General features: G+C 53.4%; 1 protein-coding gene across 2 annotated transcripts in view; it reads right to left on the bottom strand.

Annotated features, from left to right (window-relative positions):
• Window positions 1–3,131: 3,131 nt before the first annotated feature.
• Window positions 3,132–22,827, bottom strand: part of MARK4 (microtubule affinity regulating kinase 4) — a 29,368-nt gene continuing 9,672 nt past the window's right edge. Inside the window, exons 8-18 of one of the 2 annotated variants that reach the window (XM_069456769.1) lie at window positions 20,894–21,130; window positions 18,157–18,276; window positions 17,227–17,326; window positions 15,796–15,905; window positions 15,530–15,689; window positions 12,954–13,171; window positions 8,785–8,888; window positions 6,400–6,678; window positions 6,166–6,245; window positions 5,216–5,260; window positions 3,471–3,601 (exon numbers count right to left, since the gene is read on the bottom strand). In XM_069456769.1, coding sequence (XP_069312870.1) covers window positions 3,537–3,601; window positions 5,216–5,260; window positions 6,166–6,245; window positions 6,400–6,678; window positions 8,785–8,888; window positions 12,954–13,171; window positions 15,530–15,689; window positions 15,796–15,905; window positions 17,227–17,326; window positions 18,157–18,276; window positions 20,894–21,130 — 1,518 coding nt within the window. In that variant the 3' untranslated portion in view covers window positions 3,471–3,536. Of the gene's footprint in view, window positions 3,602–5,215; window positions 5,261–6,165; window positions 6,246–6,399; window positions 6,679–8,784; window positions 8,889–12,953; window positions 13,172–15,529; window positions 15,690–15,795; window positions 15,906–17,226; window positions 17,327–18,156; window positions 18,277–20,893; window positions 21,131–22,827 lie in introns of both variants that reach the window. The other variant, XM_069456768.1, reaches the window with a different exon arrangement.

The raw sequence follows: 22,827 nt of genomic DNA, 5'->3' as shown, positions 1-22,827 counted from the left end.
CGGGCCTCCAGTTTGAGACCTCCCATGCATCACATCACATCTGCCTCTGCTATGCTTCTCATTGGCCTCATGTCCGGCCTGACTTCATCCCTCTATAGCTGCTACCAGTCTTTCAGACTTCTCTTACTTTGCTCAAGAACCTGCTATGGCTCCCCATATCTCCTTGGGGCAATTAATCGCAATAAATCCTATTATTTGTGATTCTTCAAGGTCACAGTGAAATACACACCATTTGCTGAAGGTTCATCTTTCCAGTTCTCTCCATCACTTCTCTGACTTTTTTTGGCTGCTTACACCCTCCAATTCCCACCTCAATGTCTGCCCGAGCTGTTTCCTTCTCCAGTCTGGCACCTGGGTCAGGGCATCCCCATGGTCTTTAGGGATAGGCCTATTGGAGAACTTGGTCCCAGCAAGGAACAGGAAAGGGACATGGGAGAGCAACTGGGGGAGGGAGAGGAGTAGGTGACAGAAGTCAAGAAGCATCTGAACACGCATTGGGGGCTGGGCACATCAATCACCTCCACTCAGCCAAACAGGCCAAGGGCCCCATTGGCAAGGACATAGTGAGTGGCCCAAAAGGTGGCAAAGGGTTCAGAAAAAACTATGAGGCAGAGCAAATGGCAGACAGAGAGAGCCCTCAGGAACCTGGAAGAGGCACTTTCTCAAATCTCAAGAGGGCCCTCAGAGTTCAACGGAACCACCCTCTGCTTTAAGGAGGGGAAACTGAGGCCCAGCGATGCCTCCAAGAGTTCCCAGGGAAATTACTAAAACACGAAGATTACAAGAGACCCCATAGATCAAGGCATGCAGGACCTGTGAGACGCTGGGATGCCCTTTACAATACTGGCCCCAGTTGGAAATTTGCCATGAATAATCTCAGTTTCACACCCAGAGGCCACACAGCCCACAAACACTCCAGTGGAGACAGTCTGAGCCAACTGGATTAGCAGCCCAGGCACCTGTCAGTTGCCACATCCTGCCCATGTGGCCTCATAAGACTCCTAAATCCATCCCTTCTCAACCCACCTGTGCCACTCCGACCTCCTGCCTAACCTGTCACCTGCCCTCCCCGCCTCCCACCCACCCTGCACACAGCGCAAGTCTGCCTCTTTCTCTCCTCTGCTCCCAACCTCACCATGGCTCCCCAGTGCCCTCAGAAGTCCAAGCCCCTCTCCACAACCTTCAAGGTTCTGCCAATACGTCTAGCCTTGTCACTCGCAGTGACTCACCCTCAACCACGTGCCATTTGCTGAAGGACCTGTACTCTCTCTCGCTTCCCAGCTGTTGCAATGCAAGCCCTTCCTGGCTGGAGCAGGCAGCCCTCTGGACTTCCCTACACTAGCCCTGCCCACTCTGGGTTGTCTCTGAGGACGACTCTGCCTCCTCCACTGGACCGTGGGGTTCATGTGGGCTGTGGCTGTTTTGGTTCCTACCTAGCTCCCTGTATAGCGGACACCCTCAGGGATTTCTTTCCTGCACAAAATCCTCCATGGCTCCCCAGTACCTTAGGGGAAAGCCCAGATTGCTCATTTTGGCCCTGAAGGCCCTATGTGAACAAGCCCTGCTCTTCTGTACTGCACAGCCTTCAACCACTTACATCTGCTGAGCTCCTGTGTCCCTTCTCTTGATCAAGACACCTGACTTTGCTCTGGGGAAACCCATCTACCTCCAGCTCTAGGTATGAGCCTGGCCACTCTAGAGTTACAGTGATTGGTTCAGTGGTGACCACTGACTTATCTGGGACAATGAGAGTCTGCCTTGGGACTTTTACTGGGAAGTTAGCAATGAGGATCTTTCTGCTGCAGGAACGAAGCTGGAGGGACAGAAACTTGTAACTGCTGGGGATCCCTCTGCCATCAGGAAAAGAGTGCCTACTAGATAAAACTACTGGAATTAAATTTACACTGGAAGAGAGAAGAGATGGTCTACTGCCTGGCTCCAACCATACCTGAAGTCAGGCACTGGTGGGCTATTAAGTAATATAAACCAACAAATACCTTTTTGCTTTTAGTACTAATACAGAATTTCTCTTGCTAATTCTCCACACATGCCCAACACAGCAGCCACAGCAAAATCACCCACAGTTCTCTGAAGATATACCAGGCACTCCCACTTCTGGGCTCTTTTTGCCCAGGGTATACCCAATACCTAGTCAACTCCTATTCATCCTTCAAAGCCCAACTCCAGCATTAGTTCCTCTGGAGCATCTTCCCCATCCCCCACCCCCATTTTTCCTTGTGGGCTCCCCAAGACAATGTTTTCTCTAGTGTTTGTGTCAGAACCCGTCCCCCAGATGGGGCTCCTCGTGTCTCCGTGTCCAGCACTGGGCTTGGCGCAGAGTAGGCACTGGTCAATGACTGTTTATTGAATAAGGTACTATCGGAGTAAGAAGTGGTTTAGAGTCCAGTGTAACATGGTGGGCGGGAGTGGATGAGGCCGAGTTCTGCCCCGCCCTCTGCCACGACCATCCTTGACCCACACACCCCCACTACTCCCATTCTGCGGATGGGAAAAACGAGGCTCAAAAAGGAGAAACCACTGGCCCAAAGTCACACACCTCCTCTTCAACTCACTTGCAGGTGAGGGCAGGGAAGGAAAACCCCAGGGTCAGCGTGGGTGGGACTCTCCTAAGTTTATTGGGCAATAGGCTGCAGGTGAGGGGCTGACAGGAGGGTGGGGTGTAATAACTTAAAAACCGGAGGTGACAGCGGCAGCTCCTCAAGAGACCTCTGCATGGGGGAGGGTGTGGGGGTATATACAAGGATTTGTACAAAGTGCCCCGCGCCAGCCTGGGGCAGGAAGGGGGTTCGAGCATGAGGGGAGGGGAGGGGAAGGAATCTGCCTCTCTGACCCCCACTCCCAGCCCCCCAGTTCTCCAGTCCGCAGGCTCAGCAGCTCTCCCTGTCCCTGCCCAAGGCCTCATCCTTGAGCTGTTGGGAGGAATGGAAGAATTTTCTCAGTTTCCCTTCCTGCACCTGCCCTGCCCCCAAAGTCTCCTCAGGTGCCCCCATGGCAGGGTGAGGGGGGACAGAACCGGCTGGAGGCTCCAGGAAGGTGCCAGATCCCCCCGCTAAGTCCCCTTATCCTTCTCCAGTGCCCAGCGGCCCCAAAGAACAGCAGACGGGACAATCTCTGCCCCCCCAAATCTAATTCCGGGAAACTGAGGTGATGACAAAGGGAGAATCCCCTCCCCGCCCCCTTTCCCCTCCTGTAGAAGTGAAGGGGACAAGGGAGAGAAGAGGAAGAGACCCAGGCCGTCGTGGCTCAGAGCTCGAGGTCATTGGAGATGCGGGTGACGAGGGTGCGGAAGGCCAGGGCGGTGCCCGCCACACGGCGGAAGAGAACTCCGCGCAGGCCCGGCCGGGGCAGCTGGCAGACCTCCACTTCGAAGTGAGACAGGGGCTCGGGCCCGCCCGCACCCCCGTGCAGGCAGGCCAGCAGGAACGGCTGTGGCTGGCGGCAGCGGCAGCGGGCGGCCGCCGTGGCCTGGCGCAGAGCTGCCATCAGGGCCTCGGGAGGGCGAGAGCTGGTCAGCTTCACACTCCAGGGGAATCGGAGCAGCCGGGGGGCGGTTTCCGTTTGATCCCAAGGTAGATGGCAACTGAGGTGGGAGGATATCAGAGGTCAGAGACGGGGGAGAAGAGGAAGGCAGGTGGAGGACGGAGGGGACAGTTTTTCCCACTTTGGGACAGACTCCTAGCTGTCCCCTTGAAAGCCATTCTCCCCCTTTCACCCCAGGGACAGAGTTTCAGCTGGGCATATAGCTGTCCAGCTGGGGACCTCATTTCCTAGCCTCCGTCACCCCCAGGGGTGGCCCTGTCTCAGCTGTGGCATGAGAGTGGAAGTGAGGTATGTGGGGCCACATCACCTCCTCCATGAAAGGAGACCCGCACCCCGGGCGCTCCCGCCCCACCCCTGCCAGCGGGGCTCAGCAGCAGCATGAAGGCTCGACGGTGAAGATGACAACAGGGCTCTAAAGCATGGGACGGAAGAAACTGGGGACCTGAATGACCTCATGGTGAACAGGGTGGCCCTAGCAGCCTGGCTTGGCCACATGGTTTGTGTGAGACAGAAATTTATTTCCATCTGTATTTCGGGATCTCTTTGTTACAGCAGCTGAGCTCGTTTCCTAACACATCCCCCTGGTAATGACGACCACGTTTCCCAGGGGGGAACCGACCCCCCTCACTGCAGACCAGGCATTCTTAACCAGAAGCAGCACTGTCTGTCTATGCAGAGGGGTATCTGGAAATTTCTGGGGGCCTCTTGATCGTCACCATGTCTTACAATGGGAGTACTGCTGGTGTTTATCACGTTGGGGGCAGGGAAGGGTCAGGGATGACAAACGTTCTACAGTGTGCGAAAGGGCCCTGCATGACAAAGAAACGTCCTGCCTAGAGCACTCAGTGTTCCTCCTGAAGAGCATTCCCGGTCTAGTTGTTGCGGTTCCGGTGGGGCTGACTGCCCCTCAGTGCCAAGGATGAGCACATGACTCAGTTCTGGCCAATGAGAGCACTCTACCTTCTTGGACACTGTGATTGGGTCAAGGATGGGCACATGACCAGATCGGACCAATCAGAGTATTACACCCCTCAGGCCACAGGCATTGGTTTAGGGAAGGGCACGTGACCAAGTCCCAGCCAATCAGAGTCACTCCTGGGATTCTGCTGGAACTACTGTGAAGGCTCTAGTTTCTAGGGGCGGTCTGTAAACTGGCAGATTGTCAAACCAAAGCAGTGCTTGGCAAACTACGGTGTTGCCTGCATTTGTAAACAAAGTTTTATTGGAACACAGCCACATCTATTGTTTTGTATTCAATGTGGCTGCTTTTGTGCTACAATAGCAGAACGGAACAGGTGTGATATAGACTGCCTGGCTCTCAGAGCCTAAAATACTGACTAGCTGGGCCTGTACAGTTAATTTTAGCCACCTGCCGGCCCAGAGCTGCCGGCAACCGTTCTGCCATTATTGGATGAGAGGTGAGAGGAGATGGGGTGTACATGGGAGGAGGCTGAAGTTAAAGGTCAAGGGAAGGTGCTCAGGGATGGGGTGGAAATGAGAGGAATCAAGGCAGGGGTAAGAGGGGCTGGCAGAGGAGACAGGGGCCACGGGGACACTCCAGGTCCATCTAAGGCCCTGGGGGGAGTGCGGGGAGGTCTGAGGAGGTGAAAAGAGGGGACCAGTGTGGCAGTCAGAGGTAGGCCCACGTACTCACCTTGTGACCTCAGGTCCCCCGATTCTCTCAGGTTCGTCTGCGACCCTGGTGGAGGGAGGAGGACAGAGTGTCTAATCTGGACGTGGGGAGCCCTCCTCCCACAACCCACTGCCTCTGGGACTCCCGGCAGCCACTGCCTCAGCCTCAGGCTCTCCTGCTGGCTGGAGCTGGGCGGGGGAGGGCCGGGAATCAGGATTTGAGGCACTTGTTTTGAAATGGTTAGTGAGGTTATAGGACAGATACTGAGGAATGTGGAAGATGAAAGAGAGAGGAGAGTGGGCAGACAGAGGGACAGACACACACACTCAGATACACGTTGCGGCTTTGCTCTAATGACACCTCCCTCGTCAGACCTGCCCCACAGAAAGCTGCACCCTTCCCTTCCCCACAGCCCTGGCCCCACCCCTTCTCTATTTTTCTTCCTAGTACTTGTCGCTGCCTGACAGTCTATATATTAGTGTCTGGGTCCCCTAATAGCATGTCGGCTCTGCCAGGGCAAGGACTTTATACATTTTGTTTCTTTCTACTCCAGGGCCCAGGGTGGTGCCAGGCACATAGTAGGTGCTCCATGAGTAATACTAGCAATTAATAAAAGTAGCATATTATTTCTAATACATTTGTAAAGCATTTTCCAAGGCAACATTCTAAGCTCAGTCCACCTCGTTTAGTCCTCACGACAACTCTAGGGGACGGTGCTGTTATCCCCATTTTACAGAAAAGGAAAGTGAGGCCCAGAGAGGTTGAGTGACTTGTTTGAGGTCACTCAGCAGAGCTGGGATCTGGACCTCGAGAGGCCGTGGCTCTGTGAGTAAATGAACAATCAGACCCCACATCCAGACCCCGTACTCGGCTTACATCCACAGAGCCCCCTCCCCGATGCCCGCACACACAGGTCAGACATGCAGTCAGGGAGGCAGGGCCAGAGAGAACAGAGCGTGGATAGGACTTACTGATCTTGGATCCCTGGGGCAGAGAGGCGCCCGAAACACAGCGGTTAGAGTTCTGCCGTTTAGAGGGATCGAGGGTAACCCTGCAGTGTGAGGAGGGAGGTGAGGGGTGACAGGGGAGGAGAAGGAAGAGGAGGAGGAAGAAACATCAGGGTGCAGGAGGCAGAGCAGAGAGAAGACAGGTTAGGCCCCACCGGCCCCCACCCTGCCCCATCCCCGCCATCCCGTGGAGCTCACCTTCGGGTCAGTTTGGAGGTCAGCTTGGTGAAGAGGTTGGTGGTGGGGCGGGGCCGCCCAGCGGGCAGGGGTGCGGCCTCGTGGGCCAGTGTGGGAGAGGCAGGTGGCCCATTCTGCACACCCCCGCCACCCCCGCCCCCTGCCCGCCGGTCCCGGACCTGGCCACCATGGAAGGTGCTGCGGATGGTGGAGCCTCGTGCCAGACGGCTCCGCTCCCCTGATGGGGGAGCCAGGCTGTGACTGGAAGGGGAAGCGGGGGGCACCCGTGGGGTGCCTGAGCTGTGGGCAGAGAAGGACAAGTTAAGGTAGGGCCCCAAGGCAGGCCAGGGCCCCAGTCCCTCTGATTCTTCACTGTCCTATCCTCAGACCAGAAACCCAGAGCTCAGAGACAGGGCTGCCACGTACAGTTGTGCAGGCTGTGTACTATACAACCTAGCATTGTTTTGTTACCACTCCTTCAAACTGTTCCTTTTTCAAACTTTCTTCTCACCAAACTGTCCCCTGTCCCAACTGTTCTTTCTACAAACTCAGCAACTGGATAGATTCACATGTATTTTTGGATGCCTCCCTTGCTATCTGCCATCCAAACCTCAGGAACCAAATTAACTCCACAAACACTCTGCTAGCTGAACTCCCGTCACCCAAACTTGGGAAATGAATATTAATAGATGTAACAATCAAGGATAACCACATTCATTATCACAATTTTTTGACAGGTGAAAATAAAGAGGAAGGGACCCTCTCTCTAACTCTCTCAAAATGCTGTGTGGGTCCCACTAGCCCGGGACCCTCCTCCAGCCCCTCTGACCCTCCTAGTCCTGACAGAAGGGGCCAGACCTCCAATTTTTCTCCTCCCAGGGACCCCTGGTCCAGCCTGGATCTCAGAGAGGAAACCCTGACTGTGGCAGAGTCCATCTTCCTGTTTTGCTCTTGGTAACCAAACCCTCGACTTGAGCACTGCACATGGCTGCCCAGGCAGAGACTACATTTCCCAGACTCCTTTGCAGCTAGGGATGGTTATATGACTATGCTCCAGCCAATGGGATGTAAGCAGAGTGTTCTGTACCATTTCTGGGTCAGGCCTTTAAAAAGAACGCTGCTTGCCCTCTACTCTCTTCCCCCAGTTTTCTGTGGTTGGGAGATCGCGGCAGCTGGTGCGGTGGCCTCAGCCCCAAAGCTGGAGCTTCACGCTGAGACTGGCAGAATCGACCAGGGTCTGGATGGTCACATCACAGAAGACTAAACCTCCATCTCAGTGAGGCTCCTATAACTTGGGAGCTCTGAGTCTATAATCTGACTGATCCACTGTCTCTTGACCAGAACTGGGAAGGTCATGTATTATTAAGTGGTTACAAATTCAGATTCTGGAGTCAGTCTAGAATCTTTATGCCTTGACTTACTAGCTGTGTGGCTTTGGACAAGTTACTTAACCTCTCTGTGCCTCATTTCCTCAAGCTGTAAAATGGAGACATACCAGGATCTATCTCTCAGATCTGTTAGGGGCATTAGCCAGGTGATATACGTAGAGGCCTGGCATAGGCTGCTGCTTGATTAATGTTCATTATTATTATTTTTATTTAATAACTCCACCCCCCAAGCTCTCAGTCCCTGAATGCCTACTATGTATCAGACCCAATGCCAGGTACAGGACACACGTGGTCTTTCCTGGAGCCCTCTAGTAGGGCCTGGAGACGGGCAGCATCAGCCCCATTTTACAGAGGAGGAAACAGAGGCTCAGAGATTTGCTGAAAGCCTTCCTGCCAGCCCCGTGAGTGCAGAGGCCAAGATTAGAACTCAGAACTGAGTAGTCACAGAATCACGACTGCCGACCGCTCCATCACCCCGCTCATGCCAAACAGGAACACCCGAGCAGACTGTTAACATGCCCTAGGGTCCTGGGGGGGGCGGCAGTGTCCTTGTCCTGAAGCCAGCCCCACTCTGGACTTGAACCGTGGTGTGAACCAGCTCATTCCCTTTTTATGCTCCAGCCAGCCCGGGTTGGGTTCCCTCGCTTGCCAGCTGGAAGGGACCTCACAGACTCAGGCAAACAAGGCGTTTGAGAACCAGCCAACCAGATGATGTTGAAGCTGTGACATTCTGGGGCTTCTCTCAAGTTCTAAAAATGGATCATTCAAAAAAATCAACTCAGGTTCCCAAGGATCGTGGGCAGAGGCAGGGCAGACTGCTTTCCTGGTGCTGATGACTAATTAATTAAGTGGGGACAGTTTGGGGGGTACCGGGGTCAATTGTGCCAAGGGAGAGGCAGACACACACACCCTCCAGCCCCACGGCCCCCACCCCCAACGTCTATCGCCTTGGATCAAGGGGGCGGTCCTGCTCGCCTCCCCACACCCCCGCCACCAGCCTGCTCCTGCCCCCCCATACCTGTTTTCTTTGCCATTTGGCAACAGTGACGGGCGCTCGGCCCCCGGGCGCTCTGTGCACACGTAGGTGTTCCTGCGGGCCATCATGCTGGGAGGGAGGTTGTTCTGTGGGAGCACGGCCAGGAAGTGGGTGAGGAGGTAGAGACGCCCCAGCCCCTGCCCCACCCTCTCTGCCCTCCCTCGAGAGGAATGAGTCAGGGGCCCGTGGGGGAAATGAGAGTGAGCAGGAGACGGGTGAAAGGTCCCCAAGACATGAAACGTTCACGGGTGAACCCAGCCATCTAGGCTGAGTCCACTGGAGCGAGGAGGAGAGGGGGAAACTGAGGGAGGGAAGGGCTGGTTCCCAGGGGGCATCCTTGTCCCCCCCGCCCCCCGCCTCCTCCAGCAATTCCCGCCCTCAGCAGGCACCAAACTTTTTGTTAACATACTTGCTCACGCCACACTTTGCACCCCTAGCCTTTGCACTCACTGGCTGCCTCACCTGTTAGAACATTCCTCCTACCTCTTCCCCGACTCACTCCTACGTGTTGTTCAGGTGCCAGTTCACAACACACCCCCACCCCGGCCCGGGCTGAGTCAGGTGCTTCCTTTGGGTTCCCCACTGCGGCCTGCATCACTGTGTTGTCAACATCTGCTCCCGCGTGTGTCCCCAGCCCACACTGGACTGTGAGCTCTGGGAGCATCAGGACCCCGCCGCCTCCCTCGCAGACGAGTTGGGAAGAGACCCCTCCTTTCCCATTCTCTGCAAGTTTGTCTAAGACTGGTGTTATTTCTTCTTTAAATGTTTGGAAGAATTCCACTAGTGGGAGCCATCTGAGCCTAGAATTTTCTTTATGGAGAAGGTTTTAAATTACGGATTCAATTTCTTTAATACGAATCTAAGACTTAGAATTTTCTATTTCTTCTTGTATCAGTTTTGATAAGTTGTGTTTTTTTTTTCAGAAAAGTGCCCATTTCATCTAAGTGGTCAAATTTACTGGCATAAAGTAGTTCCTAAAATATCGCTTCACTATTTTTTTTTTTTGAGATAGAGTCTCGCTGTTGCCCAGGCTAGAGTGCTGTGGCATCAGCCTAGCTCACAGCAACCTCAAACTCCTGGCTCAAGCGATCCTCCTGCCTCAACCTCCCGAGTAGCTGGGACTACAGGCATGTGCCACCATGCCCAGCTAATGTTTTCTATTTTTAATTGTCTGGCTAATTTTTTTTTCTATTTTTAGTGGAGACAGGGTCTCACTCTTGCTCAGGCTGGTCTCGAACTCCTGAGCTCAAGTGATCCTCCCGCCTTGGCCTCCCAGAGTGCTAGGATTACAGGCATGAGCCATTGCGCCTGGCCTATCTTTTTTTTTTTTTTTTTTTAGAGATGGGGTCTCACTGTGTTGCCCAGGCTGGAGTGCAGTAGCTATTCACAGGCTCCATCATCGTGCACTGCAACCTTGAACTCCTGGGCTCAAGCGATCCTGCTGCCTCAGCCTCCCAAGTAGCTGGGACTACAGGTGTGTACCCACTGTGCCCAGCAATCATCTTACTATCTTTTCATGTTAGAACAAAGTTCTTCTTTTCACGTTGGATATTAGTAATTCATGCTGACTGTCTTTTTTTTCCTTAGTCCTGCTAGTGGTCCATTGATTTTATTAATCTATTCAAAGAACCAACTTTTGGTTTGCTGGTTTGCTCTAGCGTATCTCTGCTTTCTCCTTCACTGGTTTCTTTTCTTATCTTTAATACTTCCTCCCTTCTACTTTCTTTGGGGTTAATTTGCTGTTCCCTTTCTAGCTTCTCAAGATGTAGGTTTAGTTTGACAATAACAACAGCTCTCATTCACCGGGTGCTTCCTGTGCCAGATGCTGTGTGAAGCGCTTGATGCATAAGATCTTACAACATCCTCGCAACAACCTAGGTTCCTCAATGAGCCCATTTCACAGAGTGGAATACTGAAGTTCAGAGAGAAGTCATTTGCGCAAGGTCATGCAGCTCATCGATGTAATTCCAACACTAGTCTGTGTGGTCTGTGTGGGTTCGGAGTCCCCACCACTTTTCCAACCTGCCTCTATACTTTGTTTTAGAGACAGGGTCTTGCTTTGTTGCCCAGGCTGGCCTCAAACTCCTGGCTCAAGCGATTCTCCTGCCTCAGCCTGCCAAGTAGCTGCGAATACAGGTGTGCACCACCACTCCCAGCTGCCTCCACTCTTTTATTCCTATGCTGAGGATATTTGGTTCGTTTGACCTGCACGATACCATTCTGGCAAACTCAGACGCAGGAACCCCAAATATTACATTTCCCAGACTCCTTTGCAGCACAGGTTCTGGCTATAAACTGGGTTCTGCCAATCTTTGCACTCATGAAGATCTGGAAGGTGGAAATGGGAGGGCAGCTGCTTTCCTGCCCCTCTGACTTCAGCGCACACAGGCGAGGTGACAAGATGGTCTTTGCTTCAGCAGGCCCCCGTGGCTGCTGTCCAGCCTGCTGGGTGTCAAGAGGCTCTTCTGGTGGAGGACGGGGCTTCTGAGTCTTGGATGACAGCCATGACCGTGTGCTCCTGAATCCACCAGTGCTGGGGCAGCCTCAGAGGCGGCAACTGCCTTGGTGGGTCAGTTCTGCTGTGTGGCTGTGAGTGTTGTCCCTGTAGGTCCAGCCTGTGGTCTGTTCCTCTGATCCTTCCTGGGATTTGATTTTGTTTTCATTTTCCTTTTCTTCCCACCCTAACATTGTGCCATAAGAAGCATCTTTTGTTTTAATACTACACCCCCACTTCGTTCTCTCCTTCCCTGGCCCTGCCACTCCCACCCTTTTTCTGGATTATAGATCACCAAGTAGCCACGTCCTGTTTCCCTAAGGCTCTTCTGGGAGCTGTCCCCAGGGGCACCTTCTCCCGACTCCCCGTGGGGCTTCTCCCCCTGCTGTCCCCCAGCTCCGCACAGCTCTGGAGTCCTGGGCCCAGAACCTGGGCAAGTGGTCGGTCCTGAAAGGTGGCTGCAGGGTCACTGCCTGACACCACCAGTCATGGCCGGCCACCGCCTGTTGCTGCAGGTTACCACCGGTCACACTGGTCATGGCTGGGCATAGCCGGTCAAAGCCGATAATGGCCATTCACTGCCAGTTAAGGCCAGCCATGGCCGGTCAAAGCCAATTAAGGCTGGTCAAACCAGTCATGGACAGACACTGCTGGTCACCACCAGTCATGACCAGTAATGGCTGGACACTGTTGGTCATTGCTGGTCACTACCAGTCAAGACCAGTTGCGGCTGCTGGGCTGGGCATCTCCTGATGGCTGGGACCTCTGCAGAAATGCCCCCACCCAGCAGACAGCCACACATCCTTGCTTTGCCTTGGGTCTTTAGAACCAAAATAAACCCAAAGTGACCAGTGGTGCCAAGGGCACTAGAAAGAAATTAAAATGACGAATGTTGCTAACTACGTACAAGAAGGATTAGCATTTAAAAACTTAATTCTTATAACTTCTTTGTTAAAGAGCAAAACCTTATGCTAAAAATGAAACAACTAGGCCAGCTGCAGTGGCTCACGCCTGTAATCCTAGCACTTTGGGAGGCCGAGGCAGGAGGATCGCTTGAGCCTAGGAGTTTGAGGGTGCAGTGAGCTGTGATGACGCCACGGCACTCTAGCCTGGGCAACAGAGCAAGACCCCATCTAAAAACCAAAAAAACCCTAGAAGCATTTTGTGTCCGTGTGGGTGGTGACCCACGCTTTTAAAAGCTTACGCCCACAACCAGTTCAGACCAGCACCTATGTGGGCAGGAACCAAACACCACCCACCGGTCAAGGGCACGGCCGGCCGGGCAGCCCCTGTGCATGCGCAGAGCAGAGGGGCCGGGCCGTGACAGACCCAGGTGAGCTAAGGGGCAGGAAGGCAGCTTCTGCTTTCTAGATTTTCAAAGCACTTAATTCCCCATATTAAATCCTTCCTGCCAAAAGCACGAACTGCACGTCTTTCTGTTTCTGACACCGCCCGTTCATTCATGCACTAGCATTACGCATTAGCTCAGGCAAGCGGCACTCAGTAAATGTTTGCCGAATGAACGAATGCCCGGATTTATGAAGGACTCCCATGTGGTGGGCTCGGAATGGGATGCAGAAGGTGACCTCGGTGGTGTGTGCGGCTGGCCCACAGGTGGCGGCACCCCCGGCCCTGCCCCTCAGCCCTGGCCACTCACAGGGGTGCTAGTGCTGTCCTTCCGCCGCTCTGGGATCTCTGCCTTGTTGGGGTTGTGGGCGCTGCTGACCATGGGGCTGGAGGGGGGCAGCCCCCGGCTCCCGCTCCCCGTGGCGCTGCAGCTCGCCTTCCGGCCCGGCAGCCGCTCCTCCTTCAGCTCTGTCTCCCCCGTGCTCGTCGGGCTGCGCTTGGGGTGCAGGGGTGCTGGGGACGGGCCACCTGGGGGAGGGGGCGTCAGTTAGAGCTGGCATTACCAGGAAAACCCAGAATCAATCCAGAAACCCCAAATAAATGACATGACGCAAACACAGGTCATTCATTGAAGCATTTTTTTTTTAAGACTGGGAGCAGCCTAAATGCCCCTTAACAAGGGAATGACTAAAAAAGTCAACGTGTTTCCACGCCACGGAATGCTGAGCAGGTATTAAAAAGAACGAGGAAGTGCTTTATGTACCAACATAGAATGATCTTCAAGACAGACTGTAGAATAGAAAAGGCAGGCAACGGATGGGTCTACAGTGTGCTGTCATTCGGATAAAAAAGTGTTGTGTATGAATATCTCCAAAAGACTATCATTTGTATTAAAGGGGAGAATATATTTGTTTTTATATATTCTTTTCTTTCTTCCTTCCTTCCTCTCTCTTCCCGTATCTCTTTATATATTTGAATAGGACTAAAATCTCCCCAGAAGAATTCACATAAAACCAGTTACAATGGCTGCCTTTAAGAAGAGGAACTGGGGGCTGGGGGATGTGGGTTGGACAAAGACTTTTTCATCGTCTACCTTTTTTGTACCAACAATTTTAGAGGATGTGACCGTATTAACAATTTCAAAGAGCAAGCAAAACCAATCTGGTCCCTTAGGACATCTTAGGACTCTGTTTTAGAACCAGGGGGTGAAAAGTGTCCACCAGCTTCAGATGGTCGTCTACATGTTAGATCCTCAGGAACGTTAACGTGCAAAGTCCCAGACCCACAAGCCGGGAGCCCTGCAACGACGACAGACACTGGGCACCCGTCAGCAATTGCAATCCTTCACCCCGACAATCCCTGCAACCCACGTGTCAGTGGGGGGATTTTTGAAGGCCACCACGTTCTAACCATATGATATTGGAGTCGCAAGCTCCTTGGGGACCTTCTGGGCCAATCTTGTTATTTTATAGACAGGGAAAGGGGAGCGGTTTGACCACCCAGCAAAGGTGGAGCTTGGGCGGAACCGGCATCTCCTGCTCGGGCCTCCCGCTGAGCTGTCCTGACACTCGCCTCCTCACCCTAGTGTCTGTCCCACGGTAAAGAACTTCACCCCTGCACACAAGTAGGGCTGTAACAGTAACAGCGTCGGGGAATACTAAACTGCTAAACACAGAGTTACAAGATGACCCAGCAATTCTGCTCCTGCATACGCGCCCGTGAGAAACGAAGGCGACACATCCACACAGAAACACGTCCACGACAGCTCCCAGCGGCAGCACTCGCAACAGCCAGAAAGTGGAAGCAACCCGCGTGTTCATTAGTGGGTGGAGGGAGAAACAAAATGTGGGACGTCTGCCAACGGAACGTCATGCAGCAACAGAAAGGAATACGCGTGTCCGGGACGGACCTTGAACACATTATGCTAAAGCAAAGACACCAGTCACAGGGGACATGTTGTATCATCCCAGTTATCAGAAATGTCTAGAATAGGCAAATCCATAGATATAAAATTAGACTGACAGTTGCTAGAGGCTGGAGGTGTGATGGGGGTGGGGGTGGATAGAGGATTGTAAGTTGACGGTTAAGGGTTGGGGAGTTTCATTTTGGGGCAATGACAATGTTCTAAAATTGGCTGTGGTGGTGAACGTACAACTCTGTAAATATATTAAAGCTACTGAATTGGACACTTTAAATGGGTAAGTTGCATGCTATGTGAATTTTATCTTCATGAGACGGTCAAAGGATTAACATTAGATGAGGGTGTGGGCAAGAGACCCCCTCGGAAGTTTCCATGCCTAAGTGGTGGTGGTGGTGGTGTCTATTCATTTTCTGCAGCAGATGAGACGTCTGCCAGTTGCAGAATGTGGGGTGCAATCGGGTGTCTGCCCAGCCCACTTCCACGAGGAAGGGCCTCCCTCACTTCAGTGTGGAGAGGGCAGGCTCTCAGCAGCCACTTTGTACCCCATGTCCTCCTGTGCTCCAGTCACAGATGAATCCCAAATGGACTCTGATATCAGAGCTCCGTCTCTGATTAGTGGACCAAAGAGATACCAGCTACCATTTGGGCTGGTCCCTAAAACTGAGATGTAAGAAATTCAGGAGCTGAGAGATCAGGAAAAACATAAGGTGAGATAAGAGGCGAAGGAGAAAACCAGACAAGCCAAAAGGAAGCAAGACACAGAATGTCTGCTCTGGGTCTGGCCGCTTTTCCAGTTTTAGTCCCGTCCTGAGCCTGGCTGTCCCTGCATCTTTCTGAGCTATTCCTCCCCTGGCTGCAGGGAGGTCCAGCGGGTCTCGACCGCTTGCCATTGGAGAACCCGGATACAGCGCGGGTCCGAGCCTTGGGCTGGGAGTTGGCACTTGAGGGTGGGGGCCGATACTCACAGAAGTCGCTATGCCTGCGCTGGCGGTGGTAGGTGGAGGAGGAACTCCGCTGCCCTTTGCTGTGGCTGGTGCCTTTGCTGGAGCTCGTTCCATTGGTGGTGTCGCTGGGCGCCCGCACCCGTGCCAGGGCCAGCCCTGGGGCACCCCGGTCCCCACCCTCCTGCGAGAGAAAGACAGACGAGGTGCCTCAGCCCCTGCCCCATCTGCCCTCCAAGTCCCTCCACCCCAGGCACTGCACATTGCTGAGGCCCCTGGCCCCCTCTGACCTCAGTCTTCCTGCCCAGCAGGAGGTAGGTGGCGGTCACTTCGTTGTACTTCTGGCTGGTCAAGGCCTCTTTGATTTCTTCCCGTGTGTAGCCCATACCCACCATCACCTCTGGGAAACGGGGTGGAGAAAAGGTTCAGTCTCCCCAGACCCGATCCTTCCACCCATCTCTATGTCACTCAGCGATGTCTGCTCTTTGACCTTTCCCATGTCCATTCTCTCTTCCGCCAGCCTCACCCTGATTTTCCTTGAAAGAACATTCTTTCCTCTCTCCAATCATCGGGCTGACTCCTGACTGCTCCAAACCCCACCACAGGCATATAAACCCAGGTCTGGCCAATCAGAGTGTTCTATCCCCAAAGCCACACTGATTGGTTCAGGCTTGTGGCCCAGGTCTGGCCCATTAGAGTGCTCTATCCCCAAGGCCACACTGATTGGTTCAGGGATAGCCTATGGGCACCAGCCAGGGATTTTTACTGGAACATTAGGAAAGTAGCTTCTCTTCCTGCTAGGGACTCCAGGCTACCAGGGAATGCTGTTACCAGCTTGCCTCCTTGTCATGAGAGCTGCCTGGGAAAGAAGCTATACCAAGGTGAAGGTTCTCAGCTGTCTCTGAGCACCTGGATCCAACTGTGCCTGAAGGCTGCATACCCTGGCCTTTTCAGTTACGTGAAAGAATAAATTACCACTATTAGGTTAGGTGAGATCATACAAAATTGCCAGTATTGACATTTTTTGAACTATAGAATGGCAATTTCATATGGTTCAAACTTTTTTTTTGGTTCAACTTGTTATTATCTGGTTTAAGCCAGATTGACTTGGGATTTCTGTTACTTGCAACCATGAAAGTCCTGATTAATGCAGCCAGGCTCTGATGGTGGCCTCCATTTCCTCAGCTGTAGAATGGAGGGTTCTGGCTGGTTTCTAAGGGGTTCTTCCAGAGCTTATGGTTTAGAGTTCAAGAGTTCTAAGATTCCAGGCTAGAGGGATCAGGACAAAAGGGTGGCAGGTGAGATACGTGCCAAGGTGGGAGTTTTCCCCAAACATACAGATCACTAATGACTTGTGCTCAAACCTTTCTGGAAGTGATCTGTGATTTGTCTTAATACTCAAAGCTAACATGCATGTGCACTTATCACACGCCAGGCACTAATATAAGTGCTGTATGCAGATTGCCTCATTTGATATTCGTAACTCTGTGAGATAGGTGCTATGACTATTCCCATTTGCAGATGAGGAAACAGAAGCACAGAGAGGGGAAGCCACTTGCCCAGGGTCACACAGCTAGAAGGTGGCAGTCCAGGGACTGGAGCCCAGACTCCTCGCTGCTCTCCCTAAGGGCCTTGCACATTTCTCTGATGCACTGACCAACTCGACAGGTGCTTGCGGGCTCCTGCCCTGGCTCTGGGCACCTGCTCTCCCTGACCCTCACCGATTCGCTTGGTGTCCCCGAAGTCTTCCTCGGGCTCTGTGTATGGCTTCAACTCCTCACCCTCATAGCCGATGTTAATCCACTTGTCTTTCATGATTTGCTGTAGGGAACCGGAGTGGGGCAGACGGGTGTCAGAAGGAACCAGGAGTAATTCAGCTTTTTTTTTTTTTTTTTGAGACAGAGTCTCGCTTTGTTGCCCAGGCTAGAGTGAGTGCCGTGGCGTCAGCCTAGCTCACAGCAACCTCAAACTCCTGGGCTTAAGCGATCCTCCTGCCTCAGCCTCCCGAGTAGCTGGGACTACAGGCATGTGCCACCATGCCCGGCTAATTTTTTCTATATATATTTTAGTTGGCCAGATAATTTCTTTCTATTTTTAGTAGAGACGGGGTCTCGCTCTTGCTCAGGCTGGTCTCGAACTCCTGACCTTGAGCCATCCACCCGCCTCGGCCTCCCAGAGTGCTAGGATTACAGGCGTGAGCCACCGCGCCCGGCCTAATTCAGCTTTTTCCACCTCCCAGGTGGGCCCCCAAGTGGGGCTACCTGACCTGCCCCAAACCCCCAATGCTTAACACCCAGGATCGCGGGCTCCCTAAGAGCTAGCACCCGCCCGCCCTCCCCCACCCCATCCTATGCCAGAGCCTCCTGACGCCACCCACCCTCCTCCGCATCATCTGGGCCCCTGGCACCCTGTAATCATCCTAGGAGCTCATTAGCTAATTACTGACAAGGCAGGGAGTGGGTGAGGCTGCTGGGGGGTGGTGTCAGGACGGGCCTGTGAGCCTTTGCCTGGCCTGTCTGCCCCCACCCGCCAGCAGCGGCCCTCAGGCAGGTGGGCTCGGGAGGGAAAAGTGTGGCGAGAAGGCTGCTGGGGGCAGGCAGCGTTTGGGGACGTCAGGAGACGGGAGGGGGCCCAGCGTCTGCGGGGCTCACCTCGAGAGTGCAGCGTTTAGCTGGGTTCAGCACCAAAAATCTCCGCAGGATGCTCTCACAGTCTGTTGACATGTAGAAAGGGACCCGGTACTTCCCTCTGAGGACACGCTCACGCAGCTCCTGGGGGGACGGGGTTACTGGGGGAGGGGTCCGCCCCGACTCCCCACCTGTTACGCACACTCTCATCTTTGTCCCAACCCCTCTGATGGAAGTGACAGAAGCTCCAAGTCCCAGCCGTGACAGGGTGGGCAAAACCTCACTCCTCTCTCCTGACCTCAGTTTCCCATCTGCAAGATGGGAACATTGTATGGATGCAGCAATTAAACACTTTTTTCAAAAGCTAAATAACTTTTCATTCAGGGGAAATCTTCCAGAGAAAGTGAATTCTCCGAGCCAGATAAGAGGGAGACGAGCGAGTGAGTCAGCCTCTGGGGCCTGTCTCCTCACTTGCCCCCCCACTGCCCCCCGTAGGCCCGCTGCCCGGGTATTAACACCCTCGAAATGCTTAGCACACGCCTGGCCCAGCGCGAGTGCTATGTACATATCAGGTTCACCAAAGGGGAAGGGAGATGCTGCCTCCCACCTCTGCCTTCCTCCCCCCAGACCCCTCTCCCCGCCCCCAGCCACGCCTGCTTTCCAAAGAGCTGCGATTCTCCAAGGACATTCAGGAATTCACATCCCAGCTTACGGTTAAGGGTCTTTCACCAGGGGCCCTCCCAAGGCTGTGAGAAATAAGATACATTCAAGGCTCCAGGGCCTGGCGGACCAGGGGAACCCTTCCATCTGAATAAAGAACTGGGGGAGGCAGAAAATGGATGGGGATGGGGGGGGGTGAACCAGAGTCCCTTGGGGTGGAGCCCCTTGCCAGGGACTGGGTTGGAGCTGCCTTCCGGGGCATTCTCCTCAAAGGGCTGGAAGATCCATGTGCCTGGGGGCTTCCTGGGTATGCAGCGGAGCCCCAATTTAATACGGTATTTAATACAGATCGCTTTCAGAGCACTCACCTGCACCAGGCAGTGTTTTCTAAGCTCTTTATGCAGATTAAATCCACTTTTGCAACACTACGAAGTGTGGTTATGATATCCATTTTCCAGATGAAGAAACTGAGGCTCAGAGAGAGGTCTGGTCACTTGCCCCAGGCCTGGGTTCGAACCCAGGCAGTGGGGCTCTGGAACCTGTGCTTGTGAACACTGTACCACATTGCCTCTGTCACGTGACGGTGAGATGGTATCGGGCCACCGCTACCACCACCAGAGCGGCTCCCAAGTGTGACGCTGTGTCTAGACACCAACCCCTAGGGAAGGGCTTTGTACACGCAGACGTGTTCCAAGCAGATATTCTTAACATCCCCATCTTACAGGTGGGGAAACTGAGGTTCAGAAACGGACGTACCCAAGGTCACTCAGAAAGGAAATGACAGAGCTGGAACCCGTCCCTGGCTATGTGCCTCCTTTGCCCAGCAAGGCCTGGGGTACCTGCCGGGGAAACCAGGACGGCAGGAAGTGACAGAGGCCTGGGGCAGGTGATTCACTGGTCTTGCCCTTTGAAAAGGTCTCTTAGCATCACGCTTGCAGCTCAGCAAAATTATACTCGAGTATGGACCGGGCGGGAGAGGCCTGGACTGTACCGAGGCCGTGTTTCCTGCGTGCGATTGTCGGCAGGAAAACACCCCTGGTCTCAGGAGATAAGCCGCTGTAGCCTTTAGGGATAAAGGGACACAGTGTCTGCAACTAACTATCCAATGGCCCATCGATGACGATGACGACAGCAACATCATCATGTGCAGCAGATACAGCAAATGTGGCCAAATGCCAGCAATTGTGAACCTCCCGAAAGGTACCATGTGTTCTTTGTTCTATTCTTGCAACTTTTCTGTAGATTGGCAACGTTTCAAACTAAAAAGTTCAAAGAGGGGAAAAAAAAACCCACCAAACGACAACTCAGCCCACACTCCCCACCCCCTTCTAGAAATTTTCCCTCCCCTGCAGCGGCCAGCATCTGATATGATATCTATGTTGCCTATTGATTTTGTTTTCTGCCTGGCTCTGCTGTTGGAATGTTAGTCCACAAAGACAGGAATTTTTTTTTTCGTTTGAAGTGTACAATTTAATGGTTTCTAGTATCTTTGCTGAGTTGCACAATCCTCACTTAACCACAATCAATTTGAGAACATTTTTCATCACCTCCAAAGAAACCCCGTAGCCTTTAGCCTTTAGCAATCGGCCCCCAGCGCCTCCCTCCCTCCCCCAGCCTCGGGCAACCGCTAGTCCACTTTCTGTCTCTACGGACCTGCCTGTTCCGGACATTTCGTATAAACGGATCATACACTCTGTGGCCTTTTGTGACTGGCTCTATCCCCTACCACAGTTTTCAAGGCTCTCCCATGGTGTGGCGTGCACAAGGGCAGGGGTTTTTGTTTCTCTGGTTCACGTCATATTTGCAAAGCCTAAAACAGAGGCTGACTTTGAGACGTGGGCAAAAAATAGCTGCTGAGGAAGTGGATGGGCCAGGATTTGCACTCAAATCTGTCAGCTGAAAGCTCAGGCCCTGAACCCCAACACAGCAACTCGGGGTGGCCTTGTGGCCAGGGGGACTTGAGTCCTGCCTGCCTCCTGCCTTGCCATGTGACCTCAGGCCAGCACCCCGCTCTGGCCCTCTGCAGAGGAAATATACAAGGGACAGGGTCCTAACTGTGGGGCGCAGGAGCCCAGGCACCCAGCCCCCCTGCCCCCGGCACCTTGAGGTTGTGCCCGTCGAAGGGCAGGGAGCCGCTGACGAGGGTGTACAGGATGACGCCGAGGCTCCAGATGTCCACCTCCGGCCCGTCGTACTTCTTGCCCTGGAACAGCTCCGGGGCGGCGTACGGGGGGCTCCCGCAGAACGTGTCCAGCTTCGAGCCCAGCGTGAACTCGTTGCTGAAGCCGAAGTCGGCGATCTTGATGTTGGCCTCGGCATCCAGCAGGAGGTTCTCCGCCTGGGAGGAGAGGACAGGGCAGGGGGTGGGACTCTCGGCCAAAGCCCTGGGGGGCAAATGAGAACACAGGTTCTGGAGCCGGCCCCCCGGGACTGACCCTCGGCCCTGTCCCTTACTCTCTGCCTGACCCTGGACAGCATCGTTACCTCTCTGGGCCTCAGTCTCCTCATCCATACAATGGGAATAATCATAGTCACGACCCCATATAGGGTAGTTTGAGAATAAGCTCATCCACGTAAAAGGCCTAGAACTGTATTTCATACCCAGCGAGCGCTACGGAACGTTTCTACCACCCCACGTGGTCTGCACAGCTAGGGGTCTTCATGCAATCTCCTCCCCATCTCTAAGCTTCAGTTTACCCAGGAGAAAAAACATGTGGCCTGATTGCTCAAGATCAATACAAATAAGGACAATAATTTAATCCAATGCTTGCTGTGTGCTTACTATGCGCCGGGCTTTGTGGACCGTCATTTATAAGAGTGGCTGCGTATTGTGGGGTTAAGACTACAGAGTCTTGGAGAATTCCAGCTTCAAATCCTAGCTCCACCACCTGCTACTGTGTGACTCTGGGTGGGTTACCAGAAGTCTCCGTGCCTCAGTTTCCCTGAGCGTGAACTGAAGGTAATCACAGCCCCCACTTCACAGGCGGTTATGGGGTTAAGCGTAAAGTGCTCACACAGCACCATTTGGAATGCAGTTGGCACTCAATAAATGCTTTGTATTGTTACAGAATTCTGTCTCTTTTGGGGCATGTAGTCTTATAATTGCCATTTCACAGGTGGGGAAACTGAGGCTCAGGAGGCCACACCTCATGCCCAGAGCAAGAAAGCGGCGGAGCTGGAATCCAGGCAAGGCCAGCCGGCTCCCCGGCCACCAGCACCACGGGACTCCCTAAACCTCCTGGTTTATTTCTGCCTCACCTCCTGCCTCAGCAAAGGGACAAACCCCACAAATACGTGTCACAGAACTCTGCCCCAAACCTGGATCTAACAGCATCTGCCTTGTTCAAGGGTTACACTTCCTTTCCTGGCATTCGAGGCTCCACGATCCAGACCCAACCCCACGTCTAGGTCGGTTCCAGCGGCTGGTGCCCCTGGTTCGCTAACAGGACCCTGAAGTTCATTTTAGGCATTTCCACAACCTTCCACCAGGGGGCGCACAACCGCCAGTTTACTTGTCACCGTCTACCGCACCCTGCGGGGCAAACAGCGCGCGAGGGCCAGAAAACCTCCATAGCAATTTGACAGTGGAAATTTATGTCTTTTGAATCTAATAACAGTTTTTAAAATGGGGCTTGCATTTTGACATCTTTTTTTAATCTCACTTCTACTGCAATTCATTTTTATCCTATTTTACAAAAGTGGAAGTTCGAAAGTTTTTTAAAACAACAAAACAAACCTGGTCCTTCCTCATGGAGAATTTGGGAAGCACCGAGCACAGGACTTAGCACACAGTAGGTGCCTTCAGCATGACAGTTCACGACAAATCAATTCGAGCCAGACAAATGTTCAGCTATCTGGTCTTAGCGGAGAAGTCCTGAGACGAGCATGGGAGGTAGGGGACAGGGACCCTGGGAACACGGAGCTACACGAGGGGGCTGCCCTGCTCAGCTGACAGGTGGCTGGCATCGCCCCTCCGAGTCCCACTTCTCTCTCAAAGGCCTTTCTCAGTCCTCAGATCTCCCGTGATTCTGAGGC

Source organism: Eulemur rufifrons, chromosome 24, assembly GCF_041146395.1.
Source record: "Eulemur rufifrons isolate Redbay chromosome 24, OSU_ERuf_1, whole genome shotgun sequence".
NCBI lineage: Eukaryota > Metazoa > Chordata > Mammalia > Primates > Lemuridae > Eulemur > Eulemur rufifrons.
The sequence above is the reverse complement of the archived record's forward strand: the minus strand, read 5'-3'. Positions and strand labels throughout refer to the sequence as shown.